The sequence below is a fragment of the Mus caroli genome, unplaced genomic scaffold, assembly GCF_978045245.1.
Source record: "Mus caroli unplaced genomic scaffold, Mus_caroli_1 scaffold_11, whole genome shotgun sequence".
Classification (NCBI taxonomy): Eukaryota; Metazoa; Chordata; class Mammalia; order Rodentia; family Muridae; genus Mus; species Mus caroli.
In genome coordinates, this window is record NW_028227266.1 from 114105614 (window position 1) to 114127548 (window position 21935).

General features: G+C 48.3%; 1 protein-coding gene across 4 annotated transcripts in view; it reads left to right on the forward strand.

The window, feature by feature from the left end:
• Positions 1–21935, forward strand: part of Osbpl10 (oxysterol binding protein like 10) — a 243057-nt gene that overhangs the window by 198043 nt on the left and 23079 nt on the right. For all 4 annotated transcript variants that reach the window (XM_029482011.2, XM_021172670.3, XM_029482014.2 and 1 more), the window contains one exon: positions 20172–20321. In XM_029482011.2, the coding sequence (XP_029337871.1) occupies positions 20172–20321 (150 nt within the window). The remainder of the gene's footprint in view (positions 1–20171; positions 20322–21935) is intronic.

Here is a 21935-nt window from a genome sequence, read left to right on the forward strand (position 1 = left end):
GCATTTTCTCAGCAGAGCTGGTTTCCCTCCTGAAAGAATGGGAAAGGGGCATATGTTTGGTCTCTGTAGTTGTTTTAAAATGAATAAAATCTCAGCTGAGGAGAGTTCAGACAGCAAATTGTTGGTCATGCAGACATGAAGATCTGGGTTCTGTCCCCAAGAAGCCACATAAAAGAGACAGGTGTGGGGGTCACCCCAGAGCTGGAGAGGGGGAGACAAGTGCATGCCTGGGGGCTTACTAGTAGGTCACCCCAGCCTCTTTGGCTCTTGAGGAACAACAGCTGAGACAGGCCTCTGCGTACACATGCATGCATTCTCTCTCTCTCTCTCTCTCTCTCTCTCTCTCTCTCTCTCTCTCTCTCTCTCACACACACACACACACACACACACACAGGGTGGGAGAGTAGGGGTAATATCAAATTGGACTAGGAAGATTGCCCAGCAGGTAAGAGCACTTGCCACTAACCCTGACAACCCAAGTTTGATCCCTGGAGCCCCCATGGTGGAAGGAAAGAGCCCACGTCCATCGAAGGTATGAAATATCAACTCGTTATTATAAAGATATTTTTACCCTGGGAATAGATAAACACAGGAATGACCTCCTTTTCGGACAAGCTGTTTTGGATTCCAGATATCTGCTTACCAATGGGGTGCCTCCCAGGAAGCAGGGCCAGCTTGTCATTAGAGGAAATGCATTGTGTAATTCAGAGAGAACGAGGCCTTTGGGGGATGCATTGCGTACCTTGCTCGTGCTGGTCAGTTTCCCGTATGGTGTGTAAGAAGGAGCTATTCTGTTTGCCTGCATCCAGGAAGATGCCTTTTTTAGCATTGAACTTTCCCTCAGAGTGGTGTCTCTTACAGAAACCATCACTGTGGGGATGTGCTTGGCCACTGCAGGCATCACTCTGTGAGGTTAGTGAGTAGGAGCTCTTAGTGTCCTGCAGAAGGGAAGGGAAGTCGCTCTCAAGGGCTCTGAGCAAGCATGGCAGAGGTTATATACACTGAGGTTCCTGCCTCACAACAGCTGGGTATGTGTTTGCATGTGTGTAGGTGCATGTATGTGTGTGTGCAGGCGTCTGTGTATGCGGGGCCATCGACTGGCATCAGGGGTCTTCCTTGGTCATACTTTACCTTATATATTGAGGCAGGCTCTCAGTTGAACCCAGAGCTCACTGATTGGGGTCTAGTCAACTGGCTTGTTCAGGGGATCCCCCTTCCCACCTCCCAAGGGCTGGAATTGCATGTGGAAGTGTAGCTGCCCAACATTTCCATGGGTGCGGGGGATTCAAACTCCAGTCCTCACTCTTTTGTTGCAAGCCCTTTAGCCCCTGAGCTATCTACCCCAAGTCCACACCAGCCTTCACAACACCCTTCGTTTCATAATCTTTGAGAGCACGGTTCCTGAAAGAAGCAGTCAACCCATGGGGCATAAGACACCATGTGACAGCCCGGAGTGGTGGTGTATCACTGTAATCCCTGGCTTTGGGAGGTAGAGTCAGGAGGATCAGGAGTTTGGGGCCAGCCTCGGGTACATATCAGGTTTAAGGCTACATGGTAACATTAGAAAGGACAGAGCCTGTTTGATATAATTTGGACCCTTTGAGGTGTTACAGAGTCCCTTGCCATCTTTAGAGGACACATGGGGTGGTCAGTAAAATAACCGCATGTTTGAAAATGCAGGAATGAAGTATCTGTTACCTCTCTCTTCTGACATGCATTTGGGTATAGAAGTGTCTCTTTAAGTTGTTCCTAGGTGAGGGATCGGCATGGTGGTGTCTTTCTTCTCTCCCATGTATGGAGATTGACAGGGCCCTTGGGGCCCAATCCATTCGTGCCTGCCAAGGAATGTGAGCACGCACTTGATAAGAGGTAGCAGCACCAATTCTCCATCGAGGTCCCACATTTCCACTCAGCAGGAACCCAACCTTATTAGAATGGCTGCTTGGCCCCCTGCCTTATCCCTGTTTGTGAATATTAAGTGGGTAGGATGTTCTGGGGTTCGTGGGTTGGATATTCTGGGGTTCCCAAGGCTCAGTAGTCCGACAGGCATAAACACTACCACCAGTCTCATAGGGTGTGTGTCATCAAAGGGCTTCTGTCCTAACTTCATTCTGTTGCTTTGATAAAGCACACTGACCAAAAGGCTGACTCAGCTGAGACTCTCGGGTGATCCTAGGGTGTATTGACAGTTAACACTGACACAGCTTTATTTACTAAGGTAGGCCAACATGGTTTCTTCTGCATAGCCCTTTCATTTTGTCATAAAAAGCGTTTGGTTTTCCTTGTCTTGGTGGCTTTTCTAAGATTTCTACCCAACCCCCTCTGCCAGGCCAGTGAGCAGTGCAGACCCGCCCTGCCCCCCTCACGCACACTCAGGTGTGCAGCCCTCGCTGACTTCACAGCTTGTCTTAGGTGAGTGCAGTTGAAGAATCCAGAGCGTAGAGAAATGAACTTGTGACTTGTGTGAACACTGTTGCCTTGGCTTTCCCAGTCTTTCCTGTGCCCTTGGCTTGTGGCCCTTTCATGGGTCTTGAGAGCTAGATTTTCTTGCTTCAGCAAGCCTACCTCCTTCCTCCCTACTCTTTTGATTTGAGTCTCAATAGCCTGTGCTGACCAAGTAGACCTTGAATTTCTCATCTCCCTGACAGTTGTACAATACCACCTCTGGCTTGCTCAGTGCTGGGGATAGAACCAAGGGCTTCTTACATGCTAGGTTAACACTGTACCACTATGCTACACCCACAGTTCTCCCTCTTTCATTTGCAACTCTGATTCTCCAATGCCTTGTAACCCAAAACACAGTCTGGCTTGGGGGGTGATGGTCATGGATACCCAAAGCCTCTTACAGTGTGCAAGGTCGCTCCTGTTCACCAGTGTGTTAATGTACTGTGCTAATAAAGCCAGAATCGACCCTGGCTCAGAAGGGAGTCGGTCAATAAATGTCTCCCCTTGAGGAAAGCAGTCAGCTCAGCTCAGCTGGACTTGTTACTAGAAGAAAGAAAAGAAGAAGAAGAAGAAGAAGAAGAAGAAGAAGAAGAAGAAGAAGAAGAAGAAGAAGAAGAAGAAGAAGAAGAAGAAGAAGAAAGAAAAACCTAGCTTTGATTACTTTTCTTTTTACACAGTGACATTCTTTTTAAAACTGTTTCTCAGTCTGCCATGGCTTGTCACTCCCATCAACAGCCTCTCCTTCCGATAGCCTCAGTGATAACCTAGATACAAAACCATAACTGTCTTCAACCGTTCATACTGCCTGCAGTTGGCAGGGCAAGGGAAGGTTTTTAAAACTCTTGCAAGGCCTTGAGCTCAACTAATCCAGGCCTTGCCTAGCACCCAGGGAGCCCTGGATTGAGTCCCAGCACTGTCTACACTGGGCATGCTGGCATATGCCTAACATCCTAGCACAACAGAGGTGGAGACAGGAGGATCAGAAGTTCAGTGCCATCCACAACTACATAATAAGGTAGAGGCCAGCCTGGGCTATTAGCCACATTGATCAGCTCTAGCACGGAACTTGTAGGGAGTGAGGGGTGAAAAGTTTTGACCCTTACCTCTAGCAGGTGTGACTCTCCTGGGAGATTAAACAGGTAACCCAACTCACTAACATTTTTTCCTTTAAAAAAAAAAACTTTTCACAGGGGCTGGAGAGATAGATGGTTCAGTGGTTAAGAACACTGACTGTTCTTCCAGAGGTCCTGAGTTCAATTTCCAGCAACCACATGGTGGCTCACAACCATCTACAATGGGATCTGATGCCCTCTTCTGGTGTGTCTGTAAACATCTACTGTGTACTCATATACATAAAATAAATAAATAAATCTTTAAAGAAAAAAGAAAAACCTTTTCACCCTGTACATAATGTCCTATGGCTTCTTAGTTTTTTCTGTTGTTGTTGTTTTTGTTTTTTTAATTGACAAGGTCTTACTATGCCACCCTGGCTGGCCTGGAACTCCCTATGTAGACCAACAAGGCTGGCCAACCGAAGAACTCACAGGGATCCTCCTGCCTGTGCCTCCCAAGTGCTAAGATTAAAGGCGTGTGTCACCATCCCTGACTTTCTCACCCTTCGTGGCCTTTAACAGTGTATGCCAGCTCTCTTCCCATGTCCACACAACACCTGTGGGTCATCCATGCAGCTACACAGCTTTTTATCAGGCCATAGCTTCCCGATTTATGAAAATGGCTCCCACTTTATTAAACCTACGTGATTTAATCAGGCTCCGGGAGGAGAACTGAGCTGTCCTGCTTTCCCTAAGTCATTGTCATGCGAACCTTTCTTCCACAGAAGAACGTTCCAGCAACTGAACTTCGAGAAACTCTTAAGTAACACACGTGCCTGTATGATAACCAGTAGACTGTGCTGAGTTCAAAGGGACGCTCTCCAGCACGGTGAGGAGCCCTCTCCCTTTGCCAGCAGTGAACACACATCAAAGCCGAACCTGGTGGTTCAAGCCTCTGGGAGGCTTAGGCAGGAGGATGGCTGGGAGTTTGAGACCAGCCTGGACCCTCATTCAGAACAAAACATTGGACAAACAGCTAACAAGAGTGTAATCTTCTCCAAAAACTAATGCAGAGGAATTAACTGTCTTTTTAGGGGAGAAACAGTATCTTATTTTTATTTTATATCTTTATAATTATGAATAAAGTTTTAGGCCTACTCTCACATATTTATTAACCACTTGACTTTGTTCATTTTCTAGCTTTTTAACATCTACTTATTTATTCGGCAATACTGGGGCTCGAACCCTGAGTCTCATGGAGCTTACAGCCACAGGCCTTGTCTTTGGACTCCTTTGTATTCTTTCCTGTTGGGTTGTCTGCTACATTCTGGTTGATGTTTTCTAAGAATTCCTTTAATTGTTTGAAAAAGTATTTTATTTTATTATGTGTATTTTTGTTTTGCTTACATGTTTGTACTGTGTGTATGCCTGGTGCCCTAGAACCAGAGTTACAGACCATTTTGAGCTGCCATGTTGAGCTGGGAATTGAACCCAGGACCTCTGGAGGAGCTGCAAGTGCTCTTAACCACTGAGCCATCTCTCCAGACCTCTCTTACTTTTTTAATGTTTTAAAATGTAATTTATTATTACTCTGTGTGTGTGTGTGTGTGTGTGTCACACATGGGGAGGTCACAGCACAACTTTTGGGAGTCTGTTCTCTATACCATGTAGATTTCAGGAATTGAACTTAGCTGGGCAGGTTTGCATGGTGAAGTGTTTTAGTAGCTGGCATCTTCTTGCTCCTGATAATGTTTTTATATGCTAAAGCTGGAAGTTTGTGGTAAGGCAGACCAGCCTGTTCTCTGCATTTAGGGTTTGCTTGTTCATAAAGGTCTGATCACGAGGATCAAAGTCACCTCTGAAAGGGATTTGTGTGACAGTCCCAAGAACGGGTAGCTTTCAAAGCCAGCTCTCCTCACAACCTTGTGTAACTTGACTTAGCTTCAAGTTAAGCCCCAGAGTTTTTGGTGTCTCTCTAGGGGCAGGAAACTAAAGTGAGCCGGGCTGGGCAGGTGGACATGGTGGCGGTTCTTTGTGGAGTTATGGCAGTCTTGGGGCTGCACCCCTGGGACCCTCTGACCAGAATATCCCTGTCCACTCCTGAGACAACCTTGCTTTCTACCCATCACCCTTCTCATTGGCTCCAAGCCTTGCTCAGAAGCAGGTAGTGATTATTGAGGCAAATTTGCAAGGTTCCATTTGGACCTACAGTTTCATTCAGAGTCTGATGTTGTTAGTTTTTATCCAGTTCGTCAGGTTAAAAAAAATAGTTTTGTGTGTGTGTGTGTGAGAGAGAGAGAGAGAGAGAGAGAGAGAGAGGGAGAGAGAGAGAGAGAGAGAGAGAGAGAGGAAAGAGAGGTCAGATTTGAGCATCCTTCCTTTATCTACCTCTATGTACCTTGGGATTTTGTTCAGGTTTTTTGAGGCAGGGTTTCCCACCAGCCTGAAATTTACCTATAGGCTGGCTGGCCATCGAGCCCCAGCAACCTTTCTGGTATTACAAGTGTATGTGACAAAAGTCACATCTGGCTTTTTCTATGTTTCAGGGGTTTGAACTCAGGTCCTCCTGGCTGTGGAGTGAACATTCTAACCACTGAGCTAGCTCTCCAGTCCCTAGGAAAACAGTCATTTCTAAAAACTGACCCTTGATGAAAGAAGTTACACTTTTTTTTTTAAAGGCATTGAGTTGTGGATAATAAAACAAAAATATCAATTAACTGCCAGTTTCAAAGGAAGTGTTGTATATTCTCTGTGTGTGTGTGTGTGTGTGTGAGAGAGAGAGAGAGAGAGAGAGAGAGAGAGAGAGAGAGAGAGAGAGAGCCGGGCGTGGTGACACACGCCTTTAATCCCTGCGCTCGGGAGGCAAAGGCAGGCGGATTTCTGAGTTGGCGGCCAGCCTGGTCTACAAAGTCAGTTCCAGGACAGCCAGAGCTATACAGAGAAACTCTGTCTCGAAAACCAAAAAACAAGAGAGAGAGATTGAGAGAGAGAGAGAGAGAGAGAGAGAGATTGAAAGAGAGAGGCAGACAGAGATTAAGAGACACACAAATAGATGTGAGAGAGAGGAGAGAGGGAAAGAGAGAGGGAGAGGGGGAGAAAAAGAGGAGGAGAGGGAGAGGGGGAGAGGGAGAGAGAGTTACAGGCACAGGTGGTTGGGAGCTCAGGAGCCATGGGTTCTGGGAACAGAGCTTGCGTCCTCTGCCAGAGCACAGTGTGCTCTTAACCACTGAGCCATCCCTACAGCCCCTGGATTACATTTAGACCTTAAAATCCTTGGCCTTCCCTCTCAGCCGCGGGTGATACTCTCCATCTTTTTGATTGTGGATTCTGTCATTGCACTTTAGTGGGGTTACTGAGGATAATGAGAGCTGCCTCACAGACTTTCCTTGTGAAAATTTCCCTGAGTGAAGTGTAGGAGAGCAGGGCAAATTGGCAAAGAACAGGCCCGTGCCAGCTTTTAAAGCAGAGGACCTAGCCTAGCAGGCCTCGTTTGGGTTTTATGGCAGTGAGGTAACACGGAAACATGTGAATCGCTGTAATTACTCTCTTACATTATTTGCTCAACTCACATTTGAATAAAATGGCAGAGAAACCCTCTGAAATCCACATCACTGGGACCTAGAAAAATATACACATATGATGCAAATTAAAAAGCAGAGAAAAATGCCTGCCGTTGAAGACAGCAGTGCTGAATGAGTTGGAATTCGGTCATCATGGCCGTTATTGGGGTTGTTTGGTTGCTTTTTCCTTTCTTTCCTTCTCTTCCCTGAGAACCACTGGAGCTTTGGAGCCCTGGAGGCAGCTCGGTGGGCAGAGTGCGTGTTGTGTGAGCCTGGGAGCCAGGAGTTCAGAGTCCCCGCATCCGTGCAAAGAGCTGACTGGCAGGCCACAGGCCACATGTGCCTGTTGCCCTGGTCCTGGGAAGTCAGAGGCAGGCGGCTCCCTGGGGAGGGGGCAGGGGAGGGCGGCTCCCTGGGGAGGGGGTGGGGACATCCAGTCTGTGTAAAATGAGCTTTAGGTTTACTGTGAGAGACCTTGCCTCATAAAGTAAGGTGGAGAGTGAGTAAGACACTTGTCACTGCTTCAAACCTCCATGTGCACAGGTGAGCACATACATGTGTGTACATATAGGCACAAACACATACACATATAGGCACAAGCGCATAAACACACATACCGTACATATATACCACACACACATACCACACACAGATATACACACAAACACACATACAAACACATACACAGACACACATACAATCACACATGCCACACACAAACACAGTCACACCCACATGTGCCACACATAGACACATCACACACACATGCCACACACAAACACATACAGACACATACATATAACATACACACCACACACACACCATACAAACACATACAGACACCTACACATAACACACATAACACACACATATAAACCATATACAAAGACATACAGTTATATATACATATACCACACACAGACACACACCACATACAAACACATACAGACACCTACACATAACACACACACACCACACACACATACCACACACAAACACACATAGACACATATACACAACACACAGCCACACACTGAAGTTGATTTTTTCCTCCAATGCTTCTTCCTTGGTTTGTGATGTTTCTGGAAATCTGTATGAGAAACTGGGGCAGGTGGCTTGCCAAAAGTTTTCAAGGCCAGCTTGCGCTACACAGTAAGTTCCAGACCAGCCTGGGCTACATAGCAAGACCCTTTACTCAAGAACAAGGGAAGCAAAGGAGAGAAGATGGAAAATAGAGAGGGAGGAAGAGAAAGGAAAGATGGAGGGAAAGACATGCTGAACAGGTCCGGTTACAGCAGGGCCATCTCTAAGAAATGTCACCTGCATCTAGTCTCCCTCTGCCTATGGCACACAGTCAGTCCTCAACTTCAGGAAGCAGGGGACAGCATCCAGAGGTCCCACCGTGAAACAGGGTTTACATTTGCTGGCTTTTGCTCCTCTGAGGCCAGGCTGGCAGGGACTGCGCCTGGGTGAATGTTCTCAGTGAAGGGTTCCTGCTGAGCCTTTCTCGTTTTGCTGTTCAGGACTGTGTCCCTGTGGACCTGAAGAACAGTAAATGCCTTCTGCTTGTAGTGACTTGTAAATCATCACTATCGTGCGTGCGGGGTGCATGGCTGCCGGTTATCTCCTCCCTCGTTTTGCACTGGGAAGGTCTGGTGGGAAATCCCACCGGGAAGGCAAAGAGGCCTGCAATGCCCGGATAGACGGTCAGAGCCGAGTGGTCACCTGGAGTAGCTTGGCTAAAACAACTCAGGCTCCCTGTCCAATAAGATTGCTTTCTGCATCGGCTAATGGGGTCAAGTGAAATTTCTAGAACTTGGCCTGATGTCAAAGAAACAGTCTACGGATTTGTGTGCCTGTGGGAAAATGTGTCTTTCTGGCTGGCCTTAGGGTGGGGCACAGAGCCAGGTCCTTGAAGGTTACTAGGGACTGAGCTTGGATTATCAACCTCAGGACCAGGATTAGGGTGTCGGATGCCTTTGTCCACAGCTCCTCCAGGCCTGTTGCATTGGGGTGAGAATCCCCCTCTCTTCCTAACACAGGCTCTGCAAGGCTGGGGGTGGGGGCGGGGCTGCTATGCACTGGATCTGGAGGTGGTTTTGCAAGGTGAAAAGTTCGAGGCTCCACAGTGATGTCAGTATGGCTCGTATCAGTGACAGGAATTTACATATAAAGTGGTAACATTTGTCAGAACCTGCAGAATTGTGTGCCGAGACCTGTCTGCAGTACCAGGCACAGAACAGATAATTGCAGTTCACTTAGAATAAAAACTCAGGTGAGCACAGACAATCACTGCACGTGTAGAAGAAAGAGCATGGGCCCCAGCTTAGTCCAACTCCCTTGTAGAGCAGGCTCTCATATAGCCTGGGGTATACCTAAAGACCAACTTGAATATTCTGCCTCTGCTACAAGAGTGCTGGGATTCCAGAAGCCAGCATGACTGCCACTCTGATGCAGGGGACCTGGGAGGTGGCGGTCACACACTAATTGTTTCTTCCCACCATGAAGCACTTCTGCTGTTACTCCAGTCCTCTGCTTTGCATGGTGCCTGCTCTTGGCCCTGCCTACTCCCGGCCCCTGGCCCTACCCACTTTAGTGGTCAACCTCATAGCTGCATGATTTGTGGGTGAAGCCAGGCGATTTAGCAGTTAGCAAGAGTGTATTCTGAAAAAATCACACAGTCAGCCTTTAACCCCAGTCTCTTGTGCTTGCTTTTTGAAGAAAGGCGACTCCCATGGGCAGGATTGGAAGGCATCACCCAACGCAAGGCCCATGCTCATTCTGCCTGTGGCTGAAGAAAGCCAGGACCCTGTTCCAGGCACCCAGGGTTACATAGGACAGGGACAATTCTAAGTGGTGGAGTTCCTGTGTGAACTCTTCGGCGCCTGCCCGTTTGGGTCATGTTCAGGATAACATTGGGTTCTCCTGAGCATCCTGAGGTGCCCCCCCGCCCCCCGTAGCTCAGCAGTGGGGCTCACCTGTTGTTAGGAGTTGCATCATGATATGGGTGCTGATCTTGCAGAGCAACTAATGGTGGGCAGAGGGGAGGTGACTCAGAGAGACTTTAAAACTCTTATCAGTCAACTTGCCTGCATGAAGAAATGTGTTAGTCTAAAGAGGAGGTTCTCAACCTGTGGGTCAAGACCCCTTTGGGGGTTGAATGATCCGTTTATACCCAAGATCATCCAAAAACACAGTTATTTACATCATGATTCATAACAGTAGCAAAACTACAGTTATGAAGTGGCAATGGAAATAGTTTTATGGTTGGGGGTCACCAAGCACGGGGAACTGTATGGGTCACAGCCTTAGGAAGGTTTGAGAACCACTGGTCTACAGAGTTCTAAAAAGAGCCACCAACCACCCAGGCCTCAAGTCACTGTGGAACTGAAGTTGTTTTTAACAGTGTTTATTACGTTTTACTTATCTTGTGTGAGAGCACAGAAGGACATCTGCCACGCACATGAGTGGAGGTCGAGGGATACTGGAAGGTGGCTTTTTCCTTCCAGCATGCGGGCTCTGTGTGCTAAATTCAGGTTGTCAGGCTTAGCAAGGGGTGCCTTTACCTGGGGAGGCATCCTGCTGGCCCTTGCTTACTTGAAGTGGTGTGTGTGTGTGTGTGTTTTGTATGGGCATATATGTATACATGCTCGATTATATGTGGGTGGGTGCACATGTGGTGGGCTGTTGGTGTGTGTGTGTGTTGTATGGGCATGTATGTATACATTCTTGAACATATGTGGGTGTACACTTGAGGGGTGTGGGGGTGTATATTGTATGCATGACTGAATGTGTGTGGGTGCAGGTTGTGTGTGTGTGTGTGTGTGTGTGTGTGTGCGTGTGTGTGTGCGTGTGTGTGTGTGTGTGTGTGTGTGTGTATGTTATGGGCATGTATGTATACATGCTCAATGTGTATGGGTGCACATGTGGGGGCCTGTTGTTGGGTGTGTTGCATGGGCATGCATTTATGCATGACCAAATGTGTGTGGGTACAGGTTGTGTGTGTGCGTGTGTATGTGTTGTATGTGCTGTTCAGGTGCATATACCTGTGTGCATGTGTGTGTGTGTGTATGTGTACAGGCCAGCAGTGATGTTGGATATCTTCCTCTGTTACTATTCTAGTGACCTCACTGAGCCTGGAACCCCATTTTAGTTAGACCACTGGCCAGCAAGCCTCCAGGACCCACTTATCTCCCAATTCCCCAGAGTAGGGGTTACAGACACACTGCCATGCCCAGCTTTATCATGGGTCCTGGGGATTCAAACTCTGATCCTCATGCTTGTATGGCAAGCACTTTAATGACTGTGCCATCTCCGCAGACCCAAATTCTATTTATTTTGAGGTACTAGGGATGGAATCCAAGACCTCGCATGTGCTCAGCGAATGCTCTCCTTGAACAACACCCCCCAGCCTTTATTTAATGTAATTTTAATTGCTAATGGCTACTACACTAGACAATGAGAGTCTATAAAGTAGCATGACACATGAATGTGGTTTTCTCAGGATCCCTGGAATCCCCATAGACACCAGGATCTGTGGGTATTTTAGTATCTTATATAAAATTTCCTAATCTTGGCATATAAGTGCCACACTTCATCTCATCTACTTTCTGCAGGAGTACTTGCAAGTTTTGTTTTGTAACTGATTTGTGTTTGGTTTGATGTGTATGGGTATCCCGCCTGTATATGTCTGTGTACCAAAGTGAAGGCCAGAAGAGGGTGTCAGAGCCCATGGCACTGTAGTTAAAGATGATTGAGAGTCACTATGTGGGTGCTTGGAATTAAATCTGGGTCCTCTGGAAGAGCAGCTGGGCTCTTAAACACTGAACCATCTTTCCAGCCCCCCCCCCGAATTACTTTTAGTACCTAATAGAGTGTTAGTGCCCTGCTAATAGCAGTTATATTGTAGTATAGTGTCAGTGCCCTGCTAGTAGTGGTTATACTGTACTTCTAGGGAATATTGACAGTATTTCTGTATAACTCAGCTACATTCTTCCTCTTAGTACTTCATCCTCAATTGAATGTACAAATGGGAGCTGAGGCTGGAGGAGCCTTTTCTGTACCATGTCTGGTCAACAGGAAATTTGGGTGAGAAATTGAGGTAGAGGAGGTAGCCTGTGTTAGTTAAATGAGCATTTTCCTTTAGCAACCCCTGAGGGTGTGTGTGTGTGTGCATATGAGTGTATGTGTGTGTGTTTGTGATAGAATTCAGGGCCTTCTGAATTCACCCTGCCACTGAGACACATTTCCAACCTCAAAATAAGTTAAAATGGCAGTTAGTTCAGTGGCAAAGTGCTTGCCCGGCATGCACAAGGCTGTGTGTCCAATCAACAGTACATGTGTACAATCAGTGTGTGTGTGCAAGAGCTCATGCTTGCATGTGCGCATGTGTGCGCATGCGCGCACACACACACACACACACACACACACACTTTTAAATAAAATGCCATATAAAGGTGACTAGGTTAAAAGACAGAACCAGTCCAGTGCTGGGCTCTGCTCGGGAAGGAGCGTTGGGAAGCCCTGTGCAGCACTTGGTGCTCAGAAGTCCTCCTGTCCTGTGGGGACCCTCCTGTTCCTCCATTCCTGGGGGTACCAATGCTAAAGACTTTTAGCCTTGCAGCCCCTGCCTCCTGCATGCTAGCTGTGTTCTTTCTCCTGCTCTGGGTCACTGGCCTCCCCTTCTCCTGATATTGCTGACCTTGGCTTCCTTTGGTTTTCTTCAGTCTTTCTTGATTCTTTTCTGGTCCCCCCATCATGTAAAAATTACTGGGCTCTAGTTCCCCACAAACCACAAAATGAGATAAAGAATGCTTCTGATACTTGCTAATGTCCCCACCCCATGCTTTTAAAGCGATAGCCGAATTTTCTGGGTATAATTGTCCCCGTTGTGTTGACTGATGCCAAGTGTCCCCCGGTCCCCAGCCCCCACCCCCGCCCCCCGGGAGTGCCGTCTTCCCGCCTTCCAGGGTGTGTTTTATTGAAAATTAACCTTTCTGCAGGTCGGCCCCTTTGCTTGGGAAGAGCACCTCTCCTTCCAGTCTATGCGAGCCAAGTGTGGTAAATGTGTGTGTATGTGTGGTTAGCCCAAGAAAGCCAGCTCAGCCCCTGCAAGGCAGCAGCATGATTGTGACGTCAGCGGCAGCCAAAGTCAGCATCTCCAGGATGGCAGTGGGGACCAACCTGCTGTGTGACGACACGCTGTCCTCGCGCCCATCTGGCACCAGAGCCCGGCTTCTCCATCTGGGTCCCCATCTGGAACATCACCATTGAACCTACCTCCACATGGCAGAATAAGAGCCCCTACCTAGGGTGGTGCCTGCTGAGGCAAGTGGATCATCTGGCTCTGGAAGAGACTCCACAGAGAACTGTTACATGCGCAGGAGCCTCCAACTGCTGCCCTGCATCAGGGCAAAGGAGCCACAGCTGGGCAAGAACTCAACCGAGGAAGTGGGCATATCTGCCTACGGCATGCTCCTGCCCAGAGCAGGCACCCTCCTGCTGCACAGAAAGTCCTTCTGCCTAAAAACCATGGCCAACTTATGGCGAACTAGACTCAAGTGTCAAAGAGGCGCTTCCAGAAGACCGTGTTCATCTGTGCTAAGCGTGGAGCGGACAGTAGGTCACCAGGAGAGACTTTTTTTTTTTTTTGCTTTCATATGACAAACCTTTGTGAGCCCATGTCTTCCGGGGAGACAGCTTTTCCGAGCATGTGATAGTGAATGTTTGCACCCGCTCTTCATGGGATTTAAGTGACCCGTTGAGGAATGAATGAGGACGGAGCCTGGTGATGAATACTGGGCCTAATCTTACATGACTGTCAAGAAGGGATGTGACTGGTATAGGCATGGGGTGGCTTCTCTTCCCATGCCACTACACTGGTTTTTGTGACACTTGGCTATCTGAGGGGGTTCATAGGATGGGAAATGTTGCTTTTGTGAGGGTACCCTGGAGGATTATGCAATGGAGTGGTAATTCGGCTAGATACACTGTACGGATAGAAAATAACGGGTTATGAAAGTATTAAGTCCTTGATCTGATGGGTTCTGTAAATGCAGTCAACAGTAACAACATGTTCTCAAAACAGAGAAAAGCAGGAATCGGGTGTAGTAGCGTACACCTGTGATCCCAGCACTCGGGAGGTGGAGATGTCGGAAGGCCACACTCGGCTACAGAAAAGGTCCGAGGCCGACCCAGCCTGATAAATGGCTTTGTCACACTAAGGTACCCTGTCAGTTGGCAGCCCTAAAAAAGCTGGGTGCTGAACCAGAAAGTCCTCAGCCACAGAGCTTCGCTGGGTCCCTGGAGCTAAGGTCGTGGCTACTGGGCAGGCGTAGAGGAAACAGAGTCCGTTCAAATTCCCGGCACAGACTCATTACCGAGGGCCAGGTCTGTTCTGGGAGAAGGCAGGGTTGCTAAGGAAACATCATCCAAGGAAGAGACCCTAGGAATCTCCCCCCCAAGACACCCCCAGACGGTAGTTAAATTACACCTCTGTGGTGCCTAAGACCGATTCGCATACACGTGAGAATCTCTTGTTTGAAGTTTGCTTTGTGTTGCAGAATGGAGGTTTGTTAGAAGTCAGAGATGAAGACACTGTTCCTGGTGGTTGGGGAACACAAGGCACGGGTGTCTTTCAGCTTTGGCTGCTGATGGGAGTCTCTCATAGGCCCACTTGTCTCTCTTGGATGGGAAGCAGTGGGCAGCCACATGCACAGATGGTTCAGCCGCCTTCGGTTGGTCCATCCCCAGTCAGGAACCATCTCTTACTCAGGGTCCCTGTTCATCCTTTGGATACTGAGGTTAGCCAAAAGGCATAGACTCTACGAATGTCCAAGAAGTATGTGGGCTCTTACTTCAGAAAAACTGCTCAGGCACAGGTGTGTGTGTGTGCGCTCGCACGTGCATGAACACATGCTTGCATGTATGCATGGTTGTGTGGGTATATGCAAGATCACTTCTGTGCATGTGTGTGGAAACCTGAGGATAACTTTAGGTGTCATTTCTTGGAAAACCTGTCGCCCTTGCATTCTGAGAGAGGGTCTTTTATTGGCCTGAAGTTCATTAATTAGGCAAGGCTGGCAGGCAGCACACCCAGGGAACCTCTTGTCTGTCTTCCTAGTCCTGGGGTTAGCAAGTGTGGAGGACCATGCCTGGTTTTTACGCAGGTGCTGGGAATCCAATTCAGATCCTCATACTTGCACAGACAGCACTTTGCTGACTGAGCCATCTCCCCAGTTCCTGCTCAAATACATGTTCTGCTTAAAATATCAAAGATAGTAGTGGATATTCTAGAAGGCTGTTTATAAGTCCCCAGCCCAGGACTCTGTGTGTGTGTGTGCTGCATAGTGTACATGCATGTGTGTGGGTATCCACAGAGGCCAGAAGAAGACATCAGGCATCCTTCTCTGTCACTCTCCACCTTAGTTTTCCGTTCACTCTGGGGTCTCTCCCTGAGTCTGAAGCTCCTATCTCTTGGCTAGATTGGCCAGAAAGTCTTAGAGATTTCTCTGGCCTTCTCAGCACTAGGGTCACAAGTGAATAAAGGTTATGCTTGCTTTGCCGTTGAACTCTCTCTCCAACATCACCACCCCTTTTGAACAGGCTCTCCTGTATTCCAGGCTAAGGATGATAAACTTGTGACTGAGCCTCCACCTCAGGAGTACTGAGGTTGACGCCAGACACTACCATGCTCATTACTGGGGATCAAACTTGGGGCTTTGTATGCACTAGGCAAGCATTTGCCAATGAAGCTACCTCTCCAGTCCCCCACCCCCGCCCCCGCCAGCCAAGGAGTCTTGCTGTAGGTACTGATAAACCACCAGGGAATGTCCCCAAACCCCAGGTTGCCTCTGTCATCCACCAGATCTTCATTCGTCTTTCACCTCAAGTCACGGTGATATCTGCAGTACCATGGGCCCCAATGTGCTTGTCTGGAAGAACTATTGAGTCATAGTTTTTTTTTTTAAGATTTATTTATTATATGTAAGTACACTGTAGCTGTCTTCAGACACTCCAGAAGAGGGTGTCAGATCTTGTTAGGATGGTTGTGAGCCACCATGTGGTTGCTGGGATTTGAACTCAGGACCTTTGGAAGAGCAGTTGGTGCTCCTAACTGCTAAGCCATCTCTCCAGCCCACTTTTTTTTTTAAATCTTACTTTTCCAAAGCCCACTTCTCTTTAAAACATGTTTTAATTCCACTTCATTATCTAGCTGGTGTATATTCTTGTGACTTGGCTCCTTGGCAAGGATCTCCGGGGGTTAGGTCGTCTTGGGTTGGGTCATGCGCATTGGCTGGGTGTTACAAGTCCATCTCTGACTTCTGTTTTCACTAAGATGGGGAATCACTGCTGTGAACACCTGGAGTTCATTGCTGTTGCTTTGTGGATAAAGATAGAAGGTGTAAACATACAGGGCACCAGGAGAGAAGCAGGCGTTACCACAGAGGGATGGCAGGGTGTGGAGAGCCTCTCTACCTGGCTGTGGAGATCTGTACTTAGATCAAGTGACAGTTGCTGGTGTCTTTGATTTTGCTTCTCCTTAAAACAATGTCTCTTATAGCCTAGGCTGGCCTCAGGATTGCTCTATAGCTAAGGATGGCTTTGTTCTTCTGATCCTCCTGCCTTTACCTCCCAAGTGTTGGTCTTACAGGCTTGTGCCACCACACCCATTTTATATGGTGCTTGGGGTGAAACCCGGGGCTGTGTGCATGTTAGGTAAGTCCTCCGCTAATCAAGCCACAACCTCAGCTTAGTTAGTAGTAGTAGTAGTAGTAGTATTTTTGAAATCCATGTTGAAAGCAGAATGCTGCCCTGCAGAGGAAGGATTTGAGCCTTTGATCTTGTGCACAGCCTGGATCTTCAAAGCCTCCATTCCCATGGGTGTCTGAGAACAGCAAGTGCTTCCCGGACACAGACAGACGCTGTTCACATCACCGCTTAGCCAGCTCGGTGGTCCCCATGTCTCCTTCTACCCCAAATATTGACCAACACAGAGGGATTAAGTTTCTGTGTGGGTGGGACCAACATGCCCTCTAAGATAGTCACAACCAACATTAATGAATGAAACCAGGTATAGTTAGGTAGGTAGGTGGGGGGGCGGGGGGGAGGAGGAAGAGTAGGAAGAGAAGGAGGGAGAGGAGGAAGAGGAGGAGGAGAAAGAGAAGGAAGAGGAGACAATCTCTCTCTCTGTAGCTCAGGCTAGTTTTAAACTCAGCAATCCTCCTGCCCCAGCCTCCCAAGTATTGAGATTACAGGTGAAAGCTGCCACACCCTTCTGATTTCTTTTGTTAAAACTGGTTGTGTGCTTGCTGGAGGATCAGTCTGTTTCCAGGTCATTCTGTTACTACTATGACGACTCTTATTGCTGCTGTTCTTCTTATTACTAAAGAGCGAGTTCTCAGAAGCCCGGAGAGACAGCAAATAGTGGTGGGTCCTTGTTTGAGGCTAGGGCAAGGTTTGCTAAGCCTCTGTGTCAGTGAGAGGATGTCACCACCGTGCTCCCTATGACCTCCTCCCTGCCTGGATTTCTGGCCTGGGATAAGTCCATCCCGGGCCCTTCCACCATCCTGTGCATTACTCTGAGTGTACTGAGGGGCTTCAAATCCTGCCAAGGGGCCTGTATGGAGCCGATGCAGGGGAAGCTAGAGACACAGCGTTCTCTGTGTTTGCACTAATACTGCTCTGAATAGTGTTAATACTGTTAAATGGGATCTTGCAGAAGACCTCTGGCTACTGGAAGGTAGAAGCAATCTGGGTTTGATTTCAAGGTAGCTCAGGCAGCACAGGGTTGGGGTTGGTCCCGCACCAAGAATTCCCAGACTGAGCGGAGATGCGATGTGTTTAGTCTGTGCCGTTTGAGAGTGTCTGGTATCAGACGGTTCAGTGACTGCACAGCCATCTCCAGCCCCCAGTGCCATCAGCTTCAATTCCTCTCTCCCCAAAGCAAGATACCCAGTGGTTCCCTTCTTCTCCCTCCTGCCCTGGAGACTCAGCACAAGTAGGTAGATGCCTGCTCCCTGGGCACTTCAGAGTGAGTGCCATAGTCCCCTTGACCCTGAGAGAAATGCAGGTCTCGGTAAGTGACTTCAGCAGTGTCAGGTTGGAATTGGGAGCTCACAGGGAGCATTCATGGGGAGAGACAGAGAGAGAGAGAGAGAGAGAGAGAGAGAGAGAGAGAGAGAGAGAGAGAGAGAGAGTTAGTTGAGTAGCACACCACACCAGACAGGAAGCAGGTGTCTGGTAGGCAAAGCTGGAGGGAGGGAACGGAAAGCAACCTTGGCCCCTCCCCCTGCAATAGGCCAGGCTCCACCCATCTCTTCCAGCCATCCGCCCCTTGAAAAATCTCAGCCGCCTCCGCTCCTGCTGCTCCTCTGAGCGCCCTTGGCTAGCATGGGATAAGCGAGGGATCCCCGGTTGCTTGTGAATGTTTTAGTAAAGCAACTTGTCAGAGATGGATGCCCTATAACATAACGCGCAAGAGGAGAGACCTGAAGAACAAGGGCACAGTAGGACTTCAGCCCCCGGGGTGTCAGTAGAGCACCCCACCCCCGCCCCACTGCTTTATTTAGAGGAGATGTAGGATGATCTGGAAATTGTCAACTGCAAAGTCTTTTTAATTGAAGTCTGGAAATGTCTAGTCCGGCTGGGAAGCAGCACCAGGGCCCCCTCTGGAGCACGGGGGTCAGGGGTTGGGGGACAGCCAGCACATACATGTGAGTTTGCCGGGACAGCCACAGCCCATTATTCACTGATACCCTGTGTACATGAGGAGTATATTAAGATGTAAGATGCTCTGTCTAATAAGATTAATAAACCGTTGGTTTTTGCAAGGCCACGTGAACAAATTTGTCTTTTTATACTTGATATCCCCGAGTCCTTCTACTTCTTTATGGTAAGCATGCTGTGTCTGCTCTGTTGATCATAGTTGGATACAAACCTAGAATGTCTGCTTGTAGTATTTGAGGAGGGACCATGAAAATGTGGGCTGGTGGAACAGGTTGGCAGAATGCCAGGAATGAGGCATAGCCAAGTCCATGACAGCTACGCACTAGAGAATACTGTGCTCGCAGACCACCCCCCCTCCGCCCCTGTACAGTGTTATCTTGATCATTTTCTGTGCCACGTGACAAGTGGAACTCAATGATGGAGTTAGCCAATGGGCATCAAGAAGACCAGGTCAGAGGCCAGCGTGCCCTTCCCCCATTTCTGTGAAGTTTCAGAATGCTTTCTAAAGTTTCATTTTTTTTTAATCTCTTCACACCAATTCCAAGAGCTCTTTTAACTTGACAGAGTGACCCTTATCAATTTGAGTGGAATTGTCTCAGAGTAAAAATTTCCAGAAATAAAGCAGTTTTATTGATAAGTGCTAAAAATTTTACATTACACAGAAAGTGTACAGCGTAAGTAAGTCTATAGGCTGTGTCTGGCAAGATTGGCCAGAGGTCATATGTGTGCACTGTGTACCTTGGCAGAGCCGCCCAGCCTTTGACATTGTGACAGGAGGTTGTCATCCACAAAGCTCCTTTCAGAGCCCTGCAATTAAGTTACCAAAGTTGTTAAATAAGTTAATATTAGGACATCAAGAGTTAGTGAGAAGAAGGCTCGGTGGGCGAAGGCCTGCGCCTCCTCCAAAGCTGCTGACCTGAATTCTAGCCCCAGATCGTGCATGGTAGAAGGGAGGAAACTGACTTTAGTAAATTGTCTTCTGATCTCCACACTTGTGCTGTGGTATATCACACACACACACACACACACACACACACGATCATTTGTGATCATAAAAAAATGCTTAAAGCAATCATATGTATAGCTATGCTTTCTGCATGTACGTATACATATACGCTACGCATAGCAATACTTTTAGATGTGGACAGGGATGACAGCTTATTAGAAAGCACTCGTGACTATTGTCTGTTTTTAAAATCACAGACAGCCCTCCCATGCTGGGACCGTAGCACAAGGCCCGACCCTGGCCTCTGCCTGGCGAGCAGGATTGCCTTCTAGAGACACTGCCGGGGACAGCCCTGGCTAAGCCTGTGGATCGAGCATCCAGTTGGACTGTGTTTCCCGCCTCTGAGGGAGCAGCTGATGACTTTGAATGATTTTATTTCAGCCAGACTCAGGCCCTGAACTGGTTTTGTCCGAAGAAGAACAGAGCGACAATGAGGACAAGGGAGAGGTGGAGCCGGGCGCCATGGAGGATCAGCGTAGTGTGATCCTCCACCTCATCTCGCAGCTCAAGCTGGGCATGGACCTGACCAAGGTAGGCTGACGCACCGTCCGGGCAGTCTCCGGCTGCAGCCTTTCCTAATCACTGTTCTCTCACTGGTGAGGTGGGGGACCCAGACCAGGGAAAGGCCAGCATTGGCTGCTAGGGAGGATATTTTAGAAATACCTGGAAAGGACACACAGACACCTCATACCTCACCCCCCACACACACATGTCACACAGAGGCACATGCACATATGAATTCCTTACTCTCACATAAACATACACAAATGTGCAAGACACGTGACTCACACAGTCTTCATAAACATGCAGATGCCACAACACACACACACACACACACACACACACGCACGCACGCATGTGCATGCACGCACGTACACCTCACGTATAAACACAAAAACATAGAGATACCTCCCATACCATGTATACACACACACAGACATACATCACACACATGCAGATATCTCACATACCATGTATATACACACACAGACATACTTCACACACATGCAGATACCTCACACCACACACATGTCTCACATACACTAGAACACAGGTACTTCTCATACCATACACAGGCACACATGTTTACATACCACACACATATGTGACACCTCACACCATATCACAGTCCCATATGGGGGGTGGGGGGAGGTTCCATGTAGACCAGGCTGAGCTTACACCCTGTTTGTAGCCAAGGCTGGCCTTGAACTCATGACTATCCTGCTTCCTCCACCTCCTGCGATTGTAGTGAATGCTACTACTTCTGGCCTTTATTCTTTCTCTTTCTTTTTTCTCTCCCTTCCTTTTTTTTTTCTGTCTGTCTTCTTTGTTTTTCTTGAGAAAGGACTAATCAGACCTCACGTCCCGGGCACAAGCCATACTCCTGTCTTGAGTCCCATGGCTCTGGCTATGGGTGTCCACCACCACATTCCCATACGGGAAGGCCATTTTTAGAGGGCTTTTCATTCAGAATGGAGAGCCTCACTTGGCTTCCCAGAGCTACAGTGTACCTGCTGCTTGCTCTCCAGGCCAGCATCCTAGAGATCAGAGTAGCCTGCAGAGGTCAGAGGTCATTGTGGCATCACAGCCATGGAGAGAAAGCCAGAAGGAAAAGTGTCTGCCCAGCCGTGACGCCTTCTGGAGGCTGCCATTAACCTCCACAGCAAGTCGGGAAGGGGTGGGTGGCTTTGTTGGTGACTCCAAAGCCATAGGTGGGCGAAGAGAGTCATGGCTCTGCATGTGGCCAGAGTTCTTCCTGAGTGCAGACAGGAAGCCCAGTGTCCAGCCACTCATGTCCTGTTGAGGGGCAGATACCTCATCCCACACCTCAGCTCATTCCAGAGAAAAGTGAGGAGGCAGGTCCCCAAGGGAACTGAATGTTGCCTGGAGTGCCCTGACATGTGATGGAGAGTCAGGACTTTATGGTTTGGCTCACGTAAGGACCATAGTCAGGAGGGGTCATGGGGATGGGGGGTGGTATGCAGAGACCTAGCCGAATGCTGGACACCGAGGGGTTGTTTCTCATCCTTTGTAAAAGGCCCCAGTGTGGTGCTGGTCTCTGTGGTATGACTGAAGAGCAATAAGCAGAGAAACAGGGTAACCTCCACAGGGCCAGATCACACTGTGGAGATCAGCCATCGCACT